General features: G+C 38.9%; 1 protein-coding gene across 1 annotated transcript in view; it reads left to right on the top strand.

Moving 5' to 3' along the window:
• Positions 1–14,282, top strand: part of HIBADH (3-hydroxyisobutyrate dehydrogenase) — a 111,477-nt gene extending 97,195 nt beyond the window's left edge. The window contains exons 6-8 of the mRNA XM_004418886.3: positions 1,473–1,549; positions 8,654–8,810; positions 13,316–14,282. Coding sequence (XP_004418943.1) covers positions 1,473–1,549; positions 8,654–8,810; positions 13,316–13,474 — 393 coding nt within the window. The 3' untranslated portion in view covers positions 13,475–14,282. The remainder of the gene's footprint in view (positions 1–1,472; positions 1,550–8,653; positions 8,811–13,315) is intronic.
• Positions 14,283–23,351: the final 9,069 nt, after the last annotated feature.

The raw sequence follows: 23,351 nt of genomic DNA, 5'->3' as shown, positions 1-23,351 counted from the left end.
AAGAGGAGGATTGGCAACAGATGTTAGCTCAGAGGTAATCTTCCTCACCAGAAAAAAAAAAAAGGAGTTATCCCCCTCCCACCCAGCACACATACTCTCATTCATTCCGTCACTCCTCTTAATGCTTTGTCCTGGTCACTGGCAGCCTCTGATCTTATTCAAGAGTTCAGTATTATCTTAGATATATCTATTGTCTCCATTCCCTTGTCCAGTCAGTCTCCAAGTTCTATTGATTTTTGCTTCAGTGCCTCTCATTGTTGACTGTTTTGTCCATTCCATACGTTACAATCCAGTCTTTCTCTCATCATCTCACCTCATTTACTGCTCAGAGGACCTAATGGGTCTCTGGCTGCCAGGTTTACTGCTCTGCCCAACACTGTACCAAAACCAACTCCATCAAGATGCTTCTATCATCATAGACTTCCCCATTCTGAAACTTGGAATAGATTCCTATGTCCTAGGGGTCTATTTCAAATTTTAACTCTCCACCCCAGCTGTCATAGCTCTTGCGCCAGTCTTAACTATCAAATTTCTCACCATTCCTTAAAATATATGCACATGAGTCCATTTTCTTACTGTTCTCAGGAACATCCCTTATGTTTAATACCATATATGTTTAATGTATATGCTCTTATATATTTAATCCCTCTTATATATTTACCTTTTTCCCTGCTCTCCTCTTTTCTCTCTCTTGCCTATTTAAATCCTGCCTGGCCTTATGAGAGATGGTTTCAGGTTCCACTTCCTCTCTGCTCCTGCCCTCAGTGATCTTGTTTCTCTGAACTCCTGCTCTCTATCTTGTAGCCATACAATTTGCCACTTAATTGTTTTTGTTTGTTTGTTACCTTTGCATTCAGTGTGTACTCTCATTTCCCCAATTAGAATGTAAGCCCCATTCCTTAAAGAGCAGTCGTACTAGGGATGTAATGTACAACATGATGACTGTAGTTAACTCTGCTCTGTGATATATTGTTCAGCGAGTAAACCGTAGAGTTCTCATCACAAGGAAAAAAATATATACACACATATATTTTTTGTATCTATATGAGATGATTCATGTTTACTAAACTTATTGTGGTAATCATTGCATGATATATGTATGTCAAATCATTATGCTGTACAACCTAAGCTTATATAGTGCTGTATGTCAACTATATCTCAATAAAACTGGGGGAAAAAAAAAGAGCAGTCATGCCACATAGATCAATATTCCCTATAGGACTGAGGCTACAGGAGGAGCTTGGTCACCACTGCAGGGCTCTTACCTAGTGGAAGAGACTCCCCAGTCTGCTTTGGGATAACGTGTTAGGCTGGGAGGGAGGCATACGGTACCATGTTCCTTTCCCCATTTGAGAGAATCAACAGTTGAATGCTCTTACTTTTAGAAAGAAGCCTGTAGAATTGGGTAAAGAACAACTTCCTATAAGTTATAACTTGAAAATAAACATATTTAACGTGTACTCTATTTTCAGGCTGCAAAGATCTGCAACAACATGCTGTTAGGTATTAGTATGATTGGAACTGCTGAAGCTATGAATCTTGGAATCAGGTTTGTTGAATAGCACATTTTCATACACTAAAAATTTTTATGAGCTTTCCTAATTGATTTTCTGATGTTGAAAAGAAATATTCATGAGAAATAAATGAGTTGATGGAGGAACATTTTGAAAGTACTTCATTATTGAACTTTCATAGACTTTGCTTATTTGATGACCAATAGGACCCTGAAGAGCGTGAATACTCTTTGCCATAGCCGTAAAATGTATTGCGCTGTATGTTAGTAGTTACATTATCCTTTTTATATGGGAGCTCCATTTCTTCTGTTATGTTGAAATGCAAGAAACACTTTTACTATAAAATTTAAACATACTTTGGCAGTATAGGACAAATTTGTGTAAAACACAGTTTTAATGTATAGTCAATTCAAGTAATATGCTACCACGTGACTGGTTTTATGTCTCTATTTTAAATATAGTCCTCAAAATCTACACTAAAAGGACTCTTGGTTGTTTATTCTCAGGGTAAACTGGATGGCATTCGTAAAGCTGCAACTCATGTGCCTAACTCTTTCATTTTAACTTGCCTGTGTTTTGTTACTTTACATTAAGGATATATCTTTCCATTAAAATAAAATGGCATTTATACTTTGCTTAAAGTGAATCAGGAATCTGTTTTTCCTACGATGATGATCATCCTTTAGAATGTTTAAGGTTAATGTCTTAATTTTAACCTTTAATCTTTTGAGTTAGGAATGCTACATATGATTAATCACCTAATTAAGTTTTTGAATGTTTTGTGTTTCATGAATATAATAAATACACATTTCTTACTTTAGAAAATGTTTAGTGAGCAAGATACTTTATTCAGGTGTTTTCTTCATGCTTCCCAAAACTGCTTACCAAACATATCACAAATCAGAGTAGTGTTTCTTATCACAGCTTTTGATAAAAGCAATAAAAAGAGCCAAAGTGCTTGAGATATTTTTTAAAACACAGTAATGGATTCACATTTCCTCTTAATTACCATATCAAGATGCTGTTGTATTATTGAATTGCCCTTGTCTCAGATGTTAAACTATCTTGACCTATTAAGTTGTCATGTTGTAATTGAGATAAAAGAGGAATTTGCTTTGCATCAGCGCTAATTGGTTTATCAATATCCTGTACCATTTACATTTTAAAATTGAATGTCTGTAAGATGGTAAGGCATATCTGTAGAAAGCCTTAATAAAACTGGTAGTATATAGGAAGCTGTTCAGAGTGTTATGTCTGTGTTGTAGCCGGTTTTAGGGTATGGGTCACTTATCATAATTGAAAAACAAGTTACCACTAACTTGTTTTTATGTCCATCCTGTAGGCTAATTTCATGGAAGAGGAAAATGTAAATTTCTGGCACCAAAATTGCATACAAAATTAATTGATGTTGACAGTAGGATTAGAGTATTAGTATGCATACGCATCTTTAGAATTTTATCTTCATTTTTCTGGATGTAAATGAATATATAATGAAAAAGTAAAAGCCTGGATGAATCTAGGTTATACTATACTGAGATTTCCCTCTTTATCTTTTCCAGTTTATTTTGTATTCTGCTTCTTACTTTGAGCATCACTGGATCAGGATGTTCCTTAGGCATAGTGATGCATCCTCTGGCATTCCTCAGATAATTTTCCTAGCAAAACTCTTATTAGATGATCATTTGCCATTCTAAAATGAAGTTTTTGTATGGTAAGTGCTTGTGGAATTCTTAATTCCAAACACTAGCTAATAAAGAATAGTGTAAAAATCGGTTGAATCAAATGAATAAAATGTATACAATGAAATGTGTACATTGGCTACTAGAGTGGGTTTGTTATCAGAGAGAAGATGAGCAGTGATGAAATTCCAAATAGAAATGTTAAGAGCAGAAACAATAAGTAGATTTTCCCTTACTGTTGGACTTGATCCACTATGATCAAAACAATGCTTAGAAAGATGAAACTTTTAAATGTTTAACACAAAACTCTACATACATTACTGGTACTGATATATATATTTATATATATAATATTTACATATATATAAAAAAGTATTTGAACACAAAGCAGAAAATCACTAGTTTTACTTAACTGTTACAATACTTTGTAAATTTCTGGTGCTTCAGATTGTACTAATGAATTGCTTATTTTCATAACATTAGGGTTTTATCAGTATATCTTACAAAGATTCTCAGTGGTTTGAAAGTCCTAAAAATGATTGCTTCTGCTATTGTCTTTTCTCCATGGTTTACAGACGTGGTTTAAAATGACAGGATTGTTCTCTAATAGAGTATAGAGAGCGGCCACGATTTATTGAGCTTTGCAAGGTGAAAGAGAAAATTGGCATCAGCAAGCATAAATTCCCAAGTAGTAAATTCCCACAAAGTAGTACAGCATCAAAGTGGTTCAGCCACATTTATGTTCTGTTCACTGTGAAGTGAAATTTTTTTTAGAGCATTAATGTCAACATTTACAAATTGAGTCACCTATTCCTATGAAGTGACCATTTCTGATTAATTTCATTCTATAAGTCAGTGTTTTTTCCAGGACACTGATGTTTCCCTTTTTTTAAAAGTAGAAGAATAAAATCTTACAGTTTGGAATTTTTATTGACCCTATGATCTTTCACATGAATCTTTATGGATGTTAGTGAAATTTTAAAATGCTGTAAAAAAAAAGCGTAAAAAATATTAGTACACAACATATTCTAGTCTGAGAATCTTTTTTAGTAGACCTTTCTGCCTTCTAATTGGGTTTTAGTTAGGACTCAGAACATAATTTTATGGCACTGAGAGTGCCCTCCTTGCATCACCTGTGCATCACATAGGAACAATGTTGATAATGTGGGTTTTGTTGTTTTGTTTTTATTTTTGCTCCACCAGAAATTGTTTTTTTGGTTTTTCAATATTGGTGGCATAACAAGTTATTTGCATTACCAACCGGGGCCCAGGCCCCTCCAGCAACAACCATCATGTCTTCTTCCACTATAAGAAACTTAGAACAGTTGAACTTCTGGAAGGCTGTTCAGGATGAGAACTATCCCACAAGCATGATTTTAGTTTCTTGGCTGCTGCCCTTAGAAGAAGATGTCTTTTCCTTTAGGTGATGATGAAGCCTCTTAGTTGATACTTTAATAGATATAACAAATGGCAAAAGGTGCGTAATAAAAGTTTGACCAAATTTCTTAATAACCTGATGAAATGCCATCAGACTGGCTGATTGACTGTTAAGTTCACTATCCACATGACCCAGTGAGACTCAGGATGGTGCGAGTTTGGATGTCTATCAATGCCTGCATCCCAGCTTTGCCACAGACTTAGGCTTTTCTCATCTATAAAATGACAAAAATAATAGTACCTATACAAAGGGTTGTTGTGAGGATTAAATGAGTTAATCCATGTAAATCTTTTACAACAGTTCCTGGCACATAGTAGATGCTCTGTACGTGGTAGTTATTGATGTGATGGTGGTGGTGGTTAGTATTTGAATTGAATTGTCCTTTATTTTATTTATTTATTTTTTTAAAATATTTTTTAAATTTATTTTTATTTTTTGCACCCAAAGCCCCAGTAGATAGTTGTATGTCATAGCTGCACATCCTTCTAGTTGCTGTATGTGGGATGCGGCCTCAGCATGGCCGGGGAAGTGGTGCCTCAGTGCGCACCCGGGATCCGAACCCGGGCTGCCAGCAGCGGAGTGCACGCACTTAACCGCTAAGCCACCGGGTCGGCCCTGAATTGTCCTTTAAAGTTTTTTTCTTTGTAACACTTCTCACTAGCTGGCGTTATATATTTATTTGTTTGTTTATTGCCTGTCTCCCCAACTAGAATGCAAGCTCCATGATGGGGATTGGCTTTGTCTGCTCATTGCCCTATCTTAAGAACATACCTGGCACACAGAAGGCATTCAGGGAAGATTTGTCAAGTGGATGAGGAGAGGAGAGAGGGAGGGAGAGAGGCACTTTTCCTGCCTCAGGTAACAGTACCTGGATGTGTGTCATAACTGGCCCATTCCTGGAGGGCAGGTACAGCCTCTTCTTAGCTTCTTTCCTGTGGTCTCCTTGGCTCCAAGCACAGCAGATCTGTGTAAACATTGGTGAATGAGCGAATGATTGATTAAAACTGACACGATCTTAGATGTGTCATTTTCAGATCTGTTCCTGTGTTACAAACATCTCAGTTTAGTGACATAATTTGCTACAGGTAGTATAGATACTTATAGAGAATATAAAGTGAACAAACTTTTTTGGTCCTTAGAAGCCTTGGTTATAGTGAAGGCAAATGTTTGGATTCTCTTTAATTTTGTTATAGTTTATGCATCGTTTTTACTTCTCCCAAAAGTTCATTTAAAATTCTTGTGTTTTAAAGGTGAGTGGATTTGACACAGTGACGTTTATTTGAGTTGCGTTATATATGCGGTCAGAGTGATGAATTCATTCTGTTTGTATCAGAGAACATTCCAGCAATTGTAGAGCCACATGCACGCACACGCGCACTCTCAAACCATATCCAGTGGCAAGTTATTATGGGGACTGACAGACTGTCATCCTTTTGATGGCTTGAGCTGTATATCTCCTGAGCAGCAATGGGGCTCTTATGCAGAAAGTATCATATGTTCCCAGCCAATTTACAGGGAAACAGCAATAACATTTTATCATGGTTGAGAGCCCAGTAGCTGCTTCCTATTAAACTTGCCCTTTCAGATACCTGTCTTGGATTAATTTGTTGATTTCAAATGGAAACTCAGTCTTCTCCAGTGAAGCATGACGTTCTAGGATAGACTCTGAATGACAATTACTGTGTATTCTAGCTGGTTTCAGACCATTACAAGCCTTGGGCACAGTGGAAGACAGAGGACTTTAGTAACTGATTTTAATACCATGTCTAATTTTAACTGTCAGTTATATGTGTGCCAGTGAAAGAATCCTCAGAAAGATGAAATGCAAAACACTTCTAACTTGCTCTTTTTAATGATACACTTTGCTGTAGGGTGGGGAGAGGAAAAGCGGAGAGGGAGTAACCATCTCCTGAAGGGAATCAGCACGGTGGGGAAGCATCAAACTTGAAAAGTGAGCACATTAACAACTGCCCCCTCATTTTTTTGTGTGCCCTTCAGGATGCTTCTAAATAATCATGTGTTTACCAAAAAGGCTTCCATAAATCAGTGCCGGTATTTTTCCTCGAACATTCAAGAAAAATGCAATGTAGGGTTTTACAAAGGATAATAAGCTTTGCTCACCATTTTGGTGAGTATTTTAGACAGATCATGAATTTCTTTAGCAACGAAGACTTGTGAGGTACTGCCAAGTATAACCTAGTAGAGTATATGCAATGTCAATGTATTGGATACATACATAGAGAGAAGTAACTCTGCTGCTTTAAATGTGATGTGCCATTTTAAAAGAAAATCTAAATTAGGAAGCCCCTAAATTATATTTCAAATGGAAGGGAAAAGTGATATTTTGGAGTCTTTAAAAATATTCCCTGTTCACGGAATACATATATATTCTTGAACATTTGTGCTTAGAGAATATATTTTCAGTTTACAGCAAATTAACTAATTATTAATTTGTGTTTTTACTTTTCACAATTATTCCCTAAGCACATTGGCTTTATCTTTTCCTAAGTCATCTGTTACAACAGCATACTGATAGCCTAATTTTATTTAAAGAGGAAAGAAAGCATCAGTAGCAAACTACACGTGATAAATTTCGATCTTTGTAAAAGAGTGAATGAAACTGTTGAGTTTCTTTCTGCATTCTACAATTGAACAGAATGTATGATAGCTGATTTAAATTGAATCTTCTGTCTCTCTTATAATCTTTAGTAAAAACCCCTCATTATATCATGGCCCACCATATGAATTCATATACGTGGCATGCCATATAGTATTCCTTGAACCACAGCTACTCTTGGAAAGCCTAATTACATAACAGTTGTATTACATGAGAAGTCCATACATGCCCTGGCTGTTAGCTCTAGCCCCATATTCTGCATTGGAAAAATGTTTTACTGGTCGTGATATTCAGATTTGGAAATAAACAGACGTATATTTTGAACACATAAAGTAAATAAGAACTTAAGCATGCCAAAATGCACCATTCGTTTAACATTTATATGTGTCTTTTTTCAATCTTTTTTTGTTCTGGAAGAGATTGGTTATAAGAAAAGGCAGAAAGCTTTTATGACAATTGTTTTATAATGGCTCTTTGTATGAAAGAAACCAGTAAATTGCTGGGTATAAAGTTTTATTTGAAACTTGATTCAGTGATACTTAGCAAAACTGTGCTTCCCAAACAGCATTAAGATACTTAAAATCAATGTAATATAGCAATTGGGTTCCACTTTTCTCTGGGTCCACATTGAACAGCCGTTTATGCCATCAGCTCAGTAATAGAACAAATGATGTTTCCGCTTGGGCAAGCTTTGTTTTATCAGGATCAGTAACCTTATCAGCAGTTGACCCAGAACTATAATGCATGTCTCTGAATAGATAGCATATGTCACAACTTGGTGCAGACTTGCTTCATAAGCAAGATTGTCTAATGAAGATTTAATAAATAAGGAAAAGTTTGCAGCAAGAAATGTCTTCTTTTATAATGATAACTTCTCAAGCTCATTTCATTGCTCATGACTCATCTCTTGAATTTATTCTCATAAAAGTTAGTAGAATAAATATACATATAAATGCATCCACACAGACTCCCATGATACATAGTTATTCTGTCCATATTTCTTTCTGAAATATATCATTTGTGAGTAAAGAATGTATAATTTAGATTATCATATTGGTTTAAGGTTCATATGTGACACATAAATGCAGTAATGTCCAAAAGACTAGAAGACCCATGTGTGTGATAAACCAATAGCACTTTTATGTGATTGTGTATTCTTTCTTGAAAGTAGGATAGTATAGAAGGTTTTCTCTCAGTGTAGAATGTCCTGGCTCAGAAATGTGTAATCACTAGCTTTTAATACCCTATAATTTAAGATTGGATTCTTCACTCTCATCAAACTGCTTTGATATTTGAAGACATATAACAAATGGAGAGAGAAGATGGAGCATCCTCATATGTAAATAAGTCACGCATGACTTGTACATTTTGACATTTAACACTTCTTTTCTTTGACCTTTGACAGGTTAGGGCTTGACCCAAAACTATTGGCTAAAATTCTAAATATGAGCTCAGGACGGTGTTGGTCAAGTGACAGTTACAATCCTGTACCTGGGGTGATGGATGGAGTTCCTTCAGCTAATAACTATCAGGGTGGATTCGGAACAACACTCATGGCTAAGGTATGATAAATGCAGACTACCCAAAAGAAAAAATGTTTAATAGTCTAATTCCCCTCCCCCTGTCCCTCCCTCCCTCCCTCTCTCTCTCTCCCCCTCCTGTTCCCTTTTAACAAAGCGTATGTCTATCCTAAAAGGCAAGACTACTAAAATAGTTACTCACTTTCTCATTCGAAATGCGTTAAAACTCAGCTTAGATAAAAATCCTTACCTTACTCATTTTTTTATTCCTGGCCTTTCAGATGAGAAGAATGGGCTGGGATTTTTCTTTTGTGCTTGGATTTGTTTGTAATTTGAGCTGGTAAAATTTTGTTCTTCATCATAAATTTACCAAGTCCTTAGAATGGAAGCAGTAAGAATTTTCTGATGGTTTATAATACATTGACATTGGATATACCTATCACAAAAGAAGAGAGGATCTTTCTCATCATACTAGATTTCTAAATACATCTTCCTGCTTTAAGAATATATATGTATTTGTGTGTAAAGTCATTTGAAAAGCAAATTGTTGGCCTCCTCTCGTTTGTGATCTCAACGTTAGGAAATACTTTTTGGATGAACAGACTTTCAGATTTCTGCATAGAGCTTATTCCCCGTGCCCCACCCCCGCAATTGACTTTTTTCCCCTGGGTTACAAAAGTAATAACACACACGTGTGGATACCATACTCAGCTTACTGTCCTTCATTCCCCATGACATTCTGTCCATTCTACTTTTTGAATAGGCCTTGAATTCATCCAGTTCCTCCTTCTGCTACTACCAGTGTCTTGGCTGAGCCTCATTTAGATTAGACCACATCAGCCCTTAACTTGTCTCCTTCCCTTTCATCCTCGTCTTCTCCAGTTCATTTTCCACACCATGGTAAAGAGTGGGCTTCCTAAAATGTAAAAACCTGATTATGTCATTTCTCCCAAGTCTCTTTCATGGTTGCAATTGCTTGTAGGTTCAAGTCCATCTCTGCCAGCTGTCTTACAAGGCCCTCCATGATTTGGCCCTGGCTTGCCTCACCAGCTCATTTTTGCCTTCCCACCCTCCTCTCCTTGCTTCAGCCATACTGAACTCATTTCTGCCTCTTGTTCTCTCCCGCTTGCAAACCTCCGTGCTTGCTGTTCCCCCTGCCTGGATTGTCCTTGTCCCCCGACCCCAGCTTTTGGCACAGTACCTGTCACATTGTCGGCACACTTTAAATATTTATTGGGTGAAGCAATATTTGAAACTATGTTTCTTATTTTGCAGTTTTCTTTCTCTTCATGTTTCATTTAAGAAAGTATTTATTTTTATGCCAATCTGTACCTTGTATTTAGGTTTGCATATCCTCTACACAGGCTTTTATAATTGTGCTTTGTGGCTGTTGTTGGAAACAGAAAGTAGCTCCTTAAGTGTACTGTTTTCATCAAAGCTGCAGGGTGATTTATTAGGGCACATGGAAGAAGGAGAGAATCACGTTTGTGCCCAGTTTCCGTTACGTATCTGTATGAAGTAGGTTGAGACCTATTAGCTTATTTGTTTCCTAAAATACTGCTAATGGCTCAAACAGAAGAAACAGCTGACAAGTCAAGTGTAATAAGAAGTAGAGGCTTCTAATCAGAAGGGGATGAATTTGTCCAGCTCTTGCCCTTCTGTAGGGCTGGCTTTGCTTTGGGACTCTCCACCGTTAGCTGTCCCCTACTCTGCGTTACACCTTTCCTTTAGTTGTTTTCTCCAGTGTTCTGCCACTGTGAATGTCCTTCCTTTAAAATTATTTTCTTGATAATACAGTATAGCTTTTTCAACTAATAGCATAAGACAGTGCAGTAGTAAAACATATTTACTCTTCTCTTTTACTTTCATTTCCTCTGTGAAATGCACTTGTCATTTCCCTTAGAAAGAAGAAGATCTCTTAATTTTGTTAAGAATGAGAGTACTTAGAAACGAACTTTTAAAAATCTTTCATCACCTCAGATAGCTGTTAGCAAAAACACCATAGCTAATTAGATTTGTGTAGAGAAATTGATAGAGATTTTTAAAATCCCACATTGGTGCTACAGTGATTAAAGCAGTTGTACCTGCTTGGGCAGATCAAGGCTTTACTTACTAAGAGATATTTTGCTCAACTGCCATTGAATCTCATTGTGCTGGAGGATATGATGTTAGCATGTCATTGAGGAAGAGGCTTGTACATTATGTCTAGGTCTTAACATCATAAAATTCTAACATATTATGTATGTATAATCAGAACATAATTAGTAGAAAAAGTAGATCATTCTTCAGAACTCTCCAACCTAGAAGTCAGTTTCTGATGGACACTAAGGAACGACTTATGGAAAATCATGACAACTCTTGGTACTCCCACAATATACTGTTTCCTTGTAAAACATAACAAATCGGTCCTCCATTAATTTGTTGAAACCTTTTTGCAGTTGCTTTATATTTTTTTTGAACCACCCAGTGAGCTCATAAATATTTTGATTAGTGGAGTATTTGTTTGTTTTAAATTATATATTATAAGCTTCAAAGGATGCTTTCTTTTTCTAACATTTCAGGATTGACAAGCTACTCAGGCTTTTATAGACTAATCACCTTACTCTTTGTAGAATGTCCATCCTTTAAGGTAGCAGCCACGAAAGCTATTTTAGTTTCCCTTTTTTTTTGGTTTTATTAGCTCTTATTTGGTATATTTACTTGCCCCTTTAAAAAAAAACTCTATTAGACTTTTCTTCTCGATAGTGTTTTCTTCTCTTCAGTATGTTATGCTTACTCTAAGTTCTTATATTCTAGTTATATTACTAGGCTAAAAATTAAATGCAGTTTTTCTATGTAGATTTTCTCTCTGTCATTTAAAAATAAGTGCACCTTGCAGATGTGCTGCAAAATGATGTCGACGAAAGAGGCTCGTTTGCTTGGCTGGGTATAAGCAGTAATGTAGCTGTCCACATTTGTTAGGTATGTGAGTATTAATTAAACTTGCTTTTAAGTGGAACCTATAGAACAATTTAAGGTTAAGTAGATTTTCCAAATCTATATGTTTACAGATGAAAATTATACAAATAAGCACAAAATAATGTTTGCACTTGTAGCATCGTACATATTCAAGAGGCTAGAGATTTAAGTCATTCTTTAAATTTTCCTTATTTTTTCTTTGATTTATTTTCTCCTTTGAGTGGATGGTATCAGTAACTGCTTGGTTATCAAGGATGTTCCCCAAAGAGTAGAAATATTTCTTGTCTTGCTTCTTATCTTCCCCTTTCATTGCTTGTTGACTTTTCCATTGGTGGGGGAAATGAGGGTGGTAATGGTAAGAAGAAAATCTAGTTGGTTTTTCCACTTGTTTGCAGCTCTTATAAAATCACAAATAAAATGAAATGTAGGAATATTGTTTCAATTATCCATGTCTTCATTGTCTTCCATTTATCCCAGATATTTCAAGTTTGGACAAGATTCCATTTTTATGGTAGTACATATACATTAGCTACAGCTTAACTATAAAAGATTTATAATGTTAACTTTTATCTGTATTTAAACAGCTGTAGTTTTTCTGAAACTCTCGGAATGAAGCATTAGCTTTCTGAGATGTTAAAGGGTTGTTGCCAAGATGATTGTCCCATGGCACTTAAAATAAAATCCAAACTCCTTACCAAACATATTAAAGCTTCCGTGTTCTGCCTCTGCCCATCCCCACGCTATTTTTCCTCCCCAGCCCCTTTGCTCACTCTAATTCAGCCTCACTGGCCTTCTTTCTATTTCTTGAATATCCAAGCCCTGTCCCACCACAGAGCCTTTACTTTGCTGTTCCATCTGCCTGAAACTCTCTTCCCCCAGCTCTCCAAAGAGCTCACTACTGCCTAATATTCAGATCTTAGGTCAAGTGTCTTCGCCTCAGGGAGGTCTTCCCTAAACATTTCATCTAACAGAACTCTCTTCCTTCCAGCCCACCTCTTGCTGTCCATCACTTTCTAACCCCTTACTCTGCTTTATTTTTCTTCATAGCACTTGTCATTGTCTGAAATTTTAGTATTTGTTTTGTTGTCACTCTTCCACTGGACAGTGAGCTTCATGAGAACAGTGACTTGGTTTTGTCATGACTGTCACCAGCATTTAGAACAGTGCCCAGCACACAGACGTTGCTAAATATTTATATTGTTGAATGAGAGATTGAATGGATATTCAGTAGTTCCATAATGGGGTTTGTCTTAGGCTTACAGATTTCTGCAGATTTGAGAAAGCATTTCCCTATGTGATCTCACCTGTATAGTAACCCCTGTGCAAGGTCAAAACAAGACAAATAGGTCTGGTGGAGGGTGGAGGAGTGGAGAGGACGCTTGGGAATCAAGGTTTCTGTCTGGAGCAGTTTTGCAGCCCTATGAAAGCACTTATAAAAATATATATAATTTACCATAGTGCTTCTAAGTATCTTGTTTTTTCAGGCTTCATTTTTCCTTCTTTGAAACCAAAGCATTAGGAGCCACAGTTCCAGAGTGAGCCCTGACTACCAGTCTCAACGTGTTTCCTCCTGCCCTTGTTTGATTTAGGATCTGGGACTAGCACAAGACTCTGCTACCAACACAAAGAGCCCAATCTTTCTGGGAAGTCAAGCCCATCAGATCTACAGGATGATGTGTGCAAAGGGCTACTCAAAGAAAGACTTCTCGTCCGTGTTCCAGTTTCTACGAGAGGAGGAGACCTTCTGAGTTTGCACCTTGGCCGTGGACACTGTTGGAAACCAAACTCTGTCTCAGAGCCTCCTTAGAGCTCACTCCACAAGTAAATGGGCTTAATCAAAGGTCACCTGCCTGCTTTTGATTGTCTAGGTCACAGTAAACCCCAGGATTTTTCACCCACTTTTAACTGCTTATTCTTTTTATCTATTTAGCAAACATATATTATCTATAATTTTTTTTCTGCAAGCCACTGATGGTCTCTGCTAACTAGCTGACTGACCTTTCTCAAAAGTTTGATCCCTGAATGTCTTCAACTAAATCATTGCATACTTCAATCAGGATATTATTTACTCCACTTTATAAATAAAACCAAATACTCTTTCAACGGGATGAAACCTATCTTAAAGGAAGGAAAAGAAATTGGTGTGAGCAAAGGAGTTAGGGAAAGGAGAAGTCTAGTGAATTACTACCTGTCCTCCTCAGGAAGTTTGTCCTGTTAACCAAGTGGTGGTATTCTTGCATTACTGAGGTTGCTGATTTACTTTCCAGGGAGTTGACAGAGGAAGAGAACTCCTGGCTGCATGTCTTATAATTTGGGTTCCGTTACAGTATCTTAGTGTGTCCCTCTTGTAACAACTCCCAATACTCAGCAAACTTGTTCTTATATTTTGCTTCCTTGTACTTTCTTACTACATATTTTTTGACTTCAAGTGAATGACATCTTTAGACCTCTTTCAGAGCCAAGCAGATGATATTTGCTTTAGATAATTATTACATTATTCTAAATATAACCATATTATTTTGAATTCAAATAAATTTCTATGCTGATAATACTTTACTTAGAGTTTTTGTGTTTTCTCAACCATTTGGTGAACAATGAAATGCTCTGACAAACTGGTATTGCTGACTAATGGGGAAAGGATGGGAAGAAGGGGAAGGGAGAGGAGGTCAAAAGGAACCAAGCTCTGAATGGGACAGTGGCAAGCCAGCATCCTGTCTCTCTACCTGAATCCTAATGGACGTTCATTTGACTGTTTTCTAGGTTGTGGGTGTTATAGGAATTCAGCCTCATTAAATGTAATATGTCCCAATATGGAGCACAGTTGCCACTCTCCCTACCTCAACCCGTAGAAATATTCCAGGTGATAGACCTAGATACCAAATTTGGCGGAAAGTACTACTACTTCCATCATTTTCCTGGTGATAAGTAATTCCCAGCACTTTTATAAGTGCTGGGGCTACAGTGGTGAACAAACGAGACAAAATCCTGCCTTTGTAGATCATAACTTCTGGTGTCTTGTGTGTATATGTGAGGAGGTGAAGAAAATAGATGTTTAATGCTTATGCCAGGTGATAATAAGGGCTAAAAGGAAAAATAAAGCAGGATAAGGGGGATGGATGGGGAGTGCCAGGGGTATTTTGTTAGGGTGACAAGGGGAGTTCTGTTTGATAAAGTGGCATTTGAGCAGGAATAAGAAGGAAGTAAGGGAGCAAGCCATGCAGATATCTGAGGAAAGAACATTCTCGGCACAGGGAACAGAAAGTACAGAGGCCCCGAGGTAGGATAGCACTAGATATGAGGAATAACAAGGAGGCTGTAAGTGAAGTGTCATGAGATGAGGGGGCCCAGATCATGTAGGACCTTGGAGGGTATGTTAGGACATTGGCTTCTATTCTGAGTGAAACAGGCCATGTATCAGCAAAAGCTAACTGATACACTGCTACCCCCAAATTTAGTGGCTTAAAATAATAAATGTTTATTTTTTTTCAAGATTCTTTAGCTTGACTGTGTTACTGTTCTGCACTGGGCCAACTCATCCGGAGCTGGAGGGTCTAGTTTGGCCTCACTCAGCTGGGACAGCTGGGATGGTTGGGGCTTCTCTCCACATGGTCACTCATCCTCCAGGAGGCTAACCCAAGTTTGTTCACATGGTGGCAGAAGGGCTCCCAGCAGCAATATAGGACAAGCCCCGATGAACCAGCACTCTTCAAGCCTCTGCTTGCTTCATGTCTGTACTGTACCATTGGCCAAAGCAAGCCACCTAGCCAAGCCCAGAGTCAACATGGAGCCATAGAGTGTGGACATAGAGAGGGATATCAGGGTGACCATTTTGCAAGGTGGTCCTACCACAGTCAGCCCATGGAAGATTTTGTTCAGAGGATTGATATGCTCTGAGCTACTTTTTGTGTGTGTGTGTGTGTGTGAGGAAGATGAGCCCTCAGCTAACATCTGTTGCCAATCCTCCTCTTTTTTTTTGCTGAGGAAGATTGTCCCTGGGCTAACATCCATGCCCATCTTCCTCTACTTTATATGTGGGACACCTGCCACAACATGGCTTGATGAGTGGTGCGTTGGTCCGCACCTGGGATCCGAACCTGCAAACCCCAGACCACCGAAGCGGAGCACGTGAACTTAACTGTTATGCCACCAGGCTGGCCCCTCTGACCTACTTTTTAAAGGGATGACTCCTGCTGCTGTGTTGAAAATAGACTGTAGGGGCAAGGGTGGAAGCAAGGAGACCAGCTGGGAGGCAATTGTAATAATCCGGTTGAGACGTGGTGGCAGCTGGGACTGGAATGATAATGATGGAGGAGACAAGAAGTGGTTAGATTCTGAACATAAAAGAGCCAGTAACTGATGGATGGAGTGAGAGAGAAAGGGAGGAGTCAAGGTTGGTGGAGAAAGTGGAAGAAAAGAGTTACCATTTACCGTGTGGGGAAGATTGTGGGAGAAGGGTTTAGGGAGAATTGGGGGAGGTTTATGAGAAAAAAAATCAGGAGTTTATTTGAGATGCCCAGTAGACATCCAAGTAGAGAAAAACAAAGGTCCAAGGGCCAAGCCCCGTGTTACTCTAACTTTTAGTGGTTGGGAAAAGGAGGAAGAACCAGCAAATGAGATTGAGGAGGAGTGACCAGTAAGGTAGGAAAAAAATGAGAGCAGTGTCCTGCTGGAAGCCAATGAAGACAGTGTTTTAAGGAGGGAATGATTATTTCTATCAAAGGCTACTGGTAAGTTGAGTGATATAAGGGCCGAGAATCATTTGGATGTGGCAAAATAGAAGTCATTGGTGACTCTGACAAGTGTTTTGCTTTGCTGGAGTGTTGGGAATAAGATTGAGGATGAGAGGAGAGAGATTGGAAGCAATGAGTAGAGACAACTCGCAAGACGTTTTGCTGTTAAAGAAAACAGACAAATGGGATAGATACTGGCAGGGAATATAGATCAAGGGAAGTTTTGTTATATTTTTAAGATGGGAGATATGGGGTTATCCTGATGGACGTGGAATGATCAAATAGAGAAAAATTAATGATGCACGAAAGAGAACACTTGCTAAGTGATATCTTTGAGTAGTTGAGAGGAGAAAGGTATAGGTGGGTGGATCTTTGAAAACTAAAAACCAGCACAAATATCATCTGTCAGATGCCAGCATCTTATATGAAGAATAGAGCAGTATTGTAGTTAATTATACAGTTTTTCAACATAGAATAATAAATGTTAGTGGTGGAAAGGACTTTCCTGACCTCTAAGCGTGACCTATATTAAGGCATCCTCCTCTGACCATTAGTTTTCTCATCTATAAAGTTGTCGTAAACAATATAGTCTAATGTTAAATGCTTGCTTAGAAACTTGAAACAATATGTGTTAAGGACAATCACAAGTGTTGGTGAGCATCTGGAGAAAGTGGAACCCCTCATACATTGCAACCACCTTGGAAAATAGTTTGGCAGTTCCTTGAAAGGTTAAACACAGGGTTAGCACATGATCCAGCAATTCCGCTCCTAGATACATACTCAAGAAAAATGAAAACATAATGTCTGCACAACAACTTGTACATGAATGTTCATAGCAGCATTATTCATAATAGCCAAAAAGTGAAGCAATCCAAATGTCCCTCAACTGATGATTGCATAAACAAACTGTGATATACCCATGCAATGGAAGATTGGCCATAAAAATGAATGAAGTACTGACACATGCTACAACATGGGTGAACCTTGAAAACATTATGTCAAGTGAAAGAAGTCAGTCACGAAAGGCCACATACCATATGATTCTGTATGAAATGCAGGAATAGGCACATCTGCAGAGACAAAGTAAATTAGTGGTTTCCAGGGACTAGTGAGGAGGGGGAAATGGGGAATGACTGCTAATAGGTAAGGAGTTTCTTTCTGGGGTGATGAAAATGCTCTGGAATTAGATAGTAGTGATGGTTGCACAACTTTGTGGATGTATTGAAAACTACTGAATTGTACACTTTTTTTTAGGTGAGAGAGATCAGCCCTGAGCTAACATCCATGCTAATCCTCCTCTTTTTGCTGAGGAAGACCGGCTCTGAGCTAACATCTATTGCCAATCCTCCTCCTTTTTTTTCCCCAAAGCCCCGGTAGATAGTTGTATGTCATAGTTGCACATCCTTCTAGTTGGTGTATGTGGGACGCAGCCTCAGCATGGCCAGAGAAGCGGTGCGTCGGTGCACGCCCGGGATCCAAACCCGGGCCGCCAGTAGCGGAGCGCGCGCACTTAACCACTAAGCCACAGGGCCGGCCCCTGAATTGTACACTTTTAGATGGTGAATTTTATGATGTGTGAAATATCCATGAAAAAGAAAAACTAAGGAAAAGTCCTGAGTTAAGATCTTTCTCTCTTGATAAGTGGTTCTCAACTGGGGCAGTTTGGCCCCCAGGGGACTTATGGCAATGTGTGGAGACATTTTTGGTTGTCATACTGGGGGAGGGGGATACTACTGGCATCTAGTGGGTAGAGGCCACTGCTGCTAAACATCCTACAATGCTCAGGACAGGTCCCACAACAAGAATTATCCTGCCCCAAATATCGATAATGTGGAGTTTGCAAAACCCTGCTCAGGTGTATGTTCCACAGGTAGCTATTCAGCGTATCAAAACCTGAGCTCCCCATCCTCCCCAGCAGACCTGCTTCTCCTGGTCCCTGTCCAATTCAGGTTCCCAGGAACTGTCTCGGACTCCTCTCTCTCCTCCACCCACCCGTAGTGAATTCTAAATCTCTAGTGCCTGCTTCAGACACTCATCGATTCTTGTCTAGCATACTTCAGTATCTTTGCAATTGCTTCTCTTTTTTTCTAACAGCTTTACTGAGATAATTTACATCAATAAAATTTGCTCATTTTAAGTGTACAATTCAATGACTTTCAGTAAATTTACAGGGTTGTATAATCATCACCACAATCCAATTTTAGAACGTTTCCATCGCCTCCCCCCCCCCACCGGAAAAATCTCTCCAGACCGTTTGCAGTCACTCCTCATTCTCTTCCTTCCCCAACCCCACAGCTGTAAGGCAACCACTGCTCTTTCTGTCTCTATAGATTTGCAGCTGCTTCTTGGCTAGCAATCTGGTTCTTCCTCAATTCATCCTTCACACAGCTATAAGAGAAGTCTTTCTAAGACTGAAATCCAATCCAGTTATTCCCCTGTATAAAATCCTCTAGGCTCGGTTGCAGTCTGAGCTCCTCAGCGTGGTGTTCAGGTCCTCTGTGCTCTGGCTGCTGTTTTTCTTCACCAGCACAGTTGCCCTTCACTTCCTTTATGGCACCCTGTATGCCAAAGGTGGTGAATCACAGCACTTGCCATTTCCCAAGCACGCCATGCTTCTCACACCTCAGTACCTTTGCACGTGCCACTTCCTTCGTCTGAAATGCCCTTCTTCACTCCTGGCCGGCTGGCTCAGGCACCATATCATCTAAAAGGCTTTCCTTAGCCACCTCAGGCTGAGTCATTTGCCCTCTGTTTCCATAGCTCCTCGTTGATACCTCTTGTATCATAGCATTTACCCTATTACATTATATTTGCCGGTTTGCCCGTCTGTCTTCCACACTAGACTGTGAGCTATTTGAGGGCACAGAATGTATCATATTCAGCTTTGAGTCCCTGTGTTGAGTTCAGCACCTGGCAGTTAGTAAGAGCTCAATAAATGTGTGAATGACCGAGTGAGTGGAAGCTACAGGATCGCATTTGTGTTCAGTGATCTACTAACTGCATAAACTTTTTTCTTAAAGATTCTTCCTCAGCAGATCAAGTTTATTTTATTTTGGGTAATAAATGATGCAGTCTGTTACACACAGCTGCCCAAGAAGTCTTGAAGAATGTAGATCTTTTACAAAGTTTTCTTAGTCAAAGGGTTAGCTTACGCTGTTTGACTGAAGAAACTTATGGGGAAAAATATGCATTTTTGGTAGTAAGCTTTATTCTCATTTTTTATGTACTTTAAATATCAACTTGCATGCAGATAAAGCATGCCCATATTTCCCGTGATGGAGCACAGCAGTTCCAAATGTGATACTTTATAACATGCTACATAGACCTTGAGGCATAAGGTGAATCTCACCATAACACAGGTTTGATTTATTCAAGGGATTCTGTGAATAGTTAGGTGTTTAAGACACTCTTTTGCTATCCTATTGATCTGACACCATGATAATAGAGCATATGCTCAGCCACAGCTGTGTCCATATTTAAGTGAACCCCAAATGGACTGGGCCTGTGCTTTGGCCATTCTTCTCATTGCACGGATTTTGATCTTGACTTGTTTTCTAAGCAATCAGAAAATGTGTGTGATCTGTCCACTGTCTATGTGGGGAGAAAGGCAAATCTGAGCAGAGAACGAGGTAGCGTTATCCGTGTGCATAAATTCTACCCAGGCTACTGTCAGAAGCCTGCTGCTGCTCAGGAAAACAGCACAAGTTACTACCAGCCTCAGCTGCAGTAACTGCACCCTTGAGCATTCTCAAATGGCCAGCCAATGGGGAGTTGTCTGCCCAAGTGGGGTTTTTAGCCATCTTTCAGTTCAATTGAAGAGGGAGCTTAAGAACATCATAGGGATTTGTAATGTTCTATGCAAGGTGTCAGACCCATAAACTAGCACGTCCATCGCACCGATGCGCGCATGGAATCATCTCTCGTGGGTGGCAGAGAGATTGAAGATGACCTTTTACTATTTAATTGTATTCATCATTTAATAATTCAAGAATACCTAAAAGGGGTGAGGACTTCTGCATTCAGACTAGAGTTAGACTCTTTCAGAACGTTAATAGGAAAATAGAGGAAAGCAGAAGCGCTTTGCAACCAGCCTGCAGGGAGTGCTTTTGAGTGTCTTGGTTACCATAACTAACCCTGGCTGGGAGACAGGAGACCCATGTTCTAGCCATAGGTCAGCACTAACCTGTGCAATATCGTGGGTTAGTTTCCTTCTCTTTAAAATGAGGGCATTGTGCTGATCTCCCTGGTTTGTTTTAGCTCTAAAATTCTGATTCCTCTTAGTTAAAGGTTTAAGAAAATGGGAGGCATGTGCTTCTGACAGTTTTTAGACTCTCTCTAGTTAAGTATTATTTATTGCTCATATAGCCATCTCATTTATTAGGGTTTTTTTTTTATAGCTGGGAATAGATTCAGAGATCAATACATTTTTATTAATGATAGTCCGTCATGCCTGGTAAAGAGATGGCAAGAGAGCTCATCTAGAATGAGCCACTTGAATAAACCTGACACACAAGCTTAGCTACGAGCTGCATTTTGGCAGGCCTCTCTGTAGAATAAGGACATTGGCAGAGGGAGAGACTATGGAAACCTTCCTCATAGCCACACTCATAAAATCAAAGGGCAGGTTTGGGGTGTTTCTGAGCCTTGGCTGTATATGCAAATCCTATGACTTTTGGAGTGTAGCATTTTATCTTCAAAAGGACAAAATTTGGCATTTGCCATAGTCATTAAAAATGATAAATGCCTGAAATGCTTTAGAGTTGGGATTATTGTAGGTTAGAACAAATATTGTTTCAGTACCAAACAGAATCAGAGTAGAAAACTTCTCCCTGTCGTTGTCAAATCATAAAATTAAAAATCCTTCATTATTTTCCCTTTAAATCATATGAAATTGGGCATAATTGTTGCCAGTTCTCCTTATAAAAATGAATGGTCTGGGCCTTTTGGAGGTGAATTACTCCTCCCAACACCATTAAGAGATAGCCTTGTGCCCTAAAAGAGTTAATTTGCCTCCAGCTGGAGCTTTTCAGCCCCTTGGAGCAGAGTTCAGATGATATCAAGTTCACTATTCTTCTGGTTTGTGCCTGTTGAACTTAATTTTCACTCCATTTATGGATCGAATTTGAAATATTCTATGGTAATTTTAAACTATTTGAGACCTTTTCCAGAAACTTCACCTTAAGAGTTCTGATCTCAGACACCCTAAGAGCAAATGTAGCTTTAATCCCTGTCTGTCTCCTCCTCTTAATGACCTTAACCCTGACCCCAGGCCTGCTCTCTGTAAGTGCCAAATGTGATTCATTCTCCTTGCTTGGTTTAGTTTTGTCCCTTTAATGAGCCAAGATGACCAGGGAGACCTGATAGCTTATTTGTGCTAATGTAAGTATGCTCTACTAGTTAACTCCTAACTCATTTATTTGGCTTTTACTTTTCCCTAGAATTGACCCTTTGTCTCAGGGATGAAAAGTCCATATTTTAGACAAAGGAGGTACAAACAGTTAACATTAACAAGCGAGTCAGGAGACAGACACTACACTGGAATGCAGGATAAAGCGAACTGCTGGAGAAGAAGAGAGTCTTTGTATTCTGTACCTCAACTGTCATATTACAGATACAGTGTACATGGTCGTTAAGAACATATTTTATTGTGCAGTTAACAGCCTAATGAGCCGCTGCTCAGAACCACTTTCCTCTTCTGATTTCTAGGAGTCATAACGTCTCCAAGTTAAAAATTTTCGTGCTTGTGACTTTGTGTTCTGAATGTCTTATTTCTCCAGCCTCTATAACATAATTTCTGATACTGTTTGTGTGTGCAGGAATGCTTTTTCACTTGGTTATTTGATACATATTATCTGATTTTTTTTTCAATGTTGCAGTGGCAGAACTGGGCTATCAAGAATGCTTAGAAGGTGATAAGCAGGAAGAGACTTTTAAAGAAATTTATGATAGGTTTAGTTTCCCTGTTTTCTGGGTTACCACTTTTAGCCCAACTCATTTTAGGTTGGTGGGGGCGTGACCATGGGTTTCTGACAAATGTGTTTTTATCCTCGTGAATTTATGCTTGCTTCAGTGTCAAAAAAAAAAAAAAACTATTAAAAACTGATATGGCTTTGAACAGTGGGTTGACCCCTGATTATGGCCTTTCCTGGCCATTCCATTTAATTTCTGGCTGGACCAACTAGCAACATTAAAAGCAGCCCCTTCCGAGGTTGGATGTTGCCTGCATTGCACTGTACTCATAGCAGTTTAGTCTGGCCCTTTTTATAGGTCAGTGACACCCTTAAGCTTGTATACCTGTGTCACCACAAATCTTAAAAGGTGCAATTTTCTTGGCAGCTTCATCCTCCTAAGATGAATTGGAGGCGAGAGTGAAGGACAGGATTCTAATCTCCGAGTTAGGACCAGGGAGGGCGGACGCCTCTGTCCTCCCTCACGCAGGCCCCATGGAGACCACTGGCTGAAGGACTGTGAAAGAGGATTCCGCTAGTGGTATTAGTCACATGCTGGAATTTTTGTTTTTTAAACAATCTGCTTGTTCTCTTCTGAAAATGCCTGGTTGTGCTTCTCCTGAAACAGTACTGATGGCATCCCTCATCCACAGTACAGCTTTACGTACTCGCTCTCTTTGGAAGAAATAAAATTAAATTTTCAAAGAAAATTCACCTCAAGGCTGTTGAACTGTTATCTCCAGCCCTTCAGAGTGGGGGAATCTTTTCTTGTGTTAGCCCTATTATCCTTCTTAAAAAAAAAAAAAAATCATAAATGAATTCTGCATGGTCAGGTATTGTCATCTTTGCAGAGAATTTTCTTTGCTTAATGTCCTATCTGATGGGTCATTCTATGTATTATATGCTACATAATCTCCACAAATGTATACTGTGGTCCGTAAAACTGC

This window comes from Ceratotherium simum, chromosome 1 (assembly GCF_057802395.1).
Source record: "Ceratotherium simum simum isolate JZ-2026a chromosome 1, ASM5780239v1, whole genome shotgun sequence".
NCBI lineage: Eukaryota > Metazoa > Chordata > Mammalia > Perissodactyla > Rhinocerotidae > Ceratotherium > Ceratotherium simum.
This window is presented reverse-complemented; position numbering and strand designations above follow the sequence as displayed.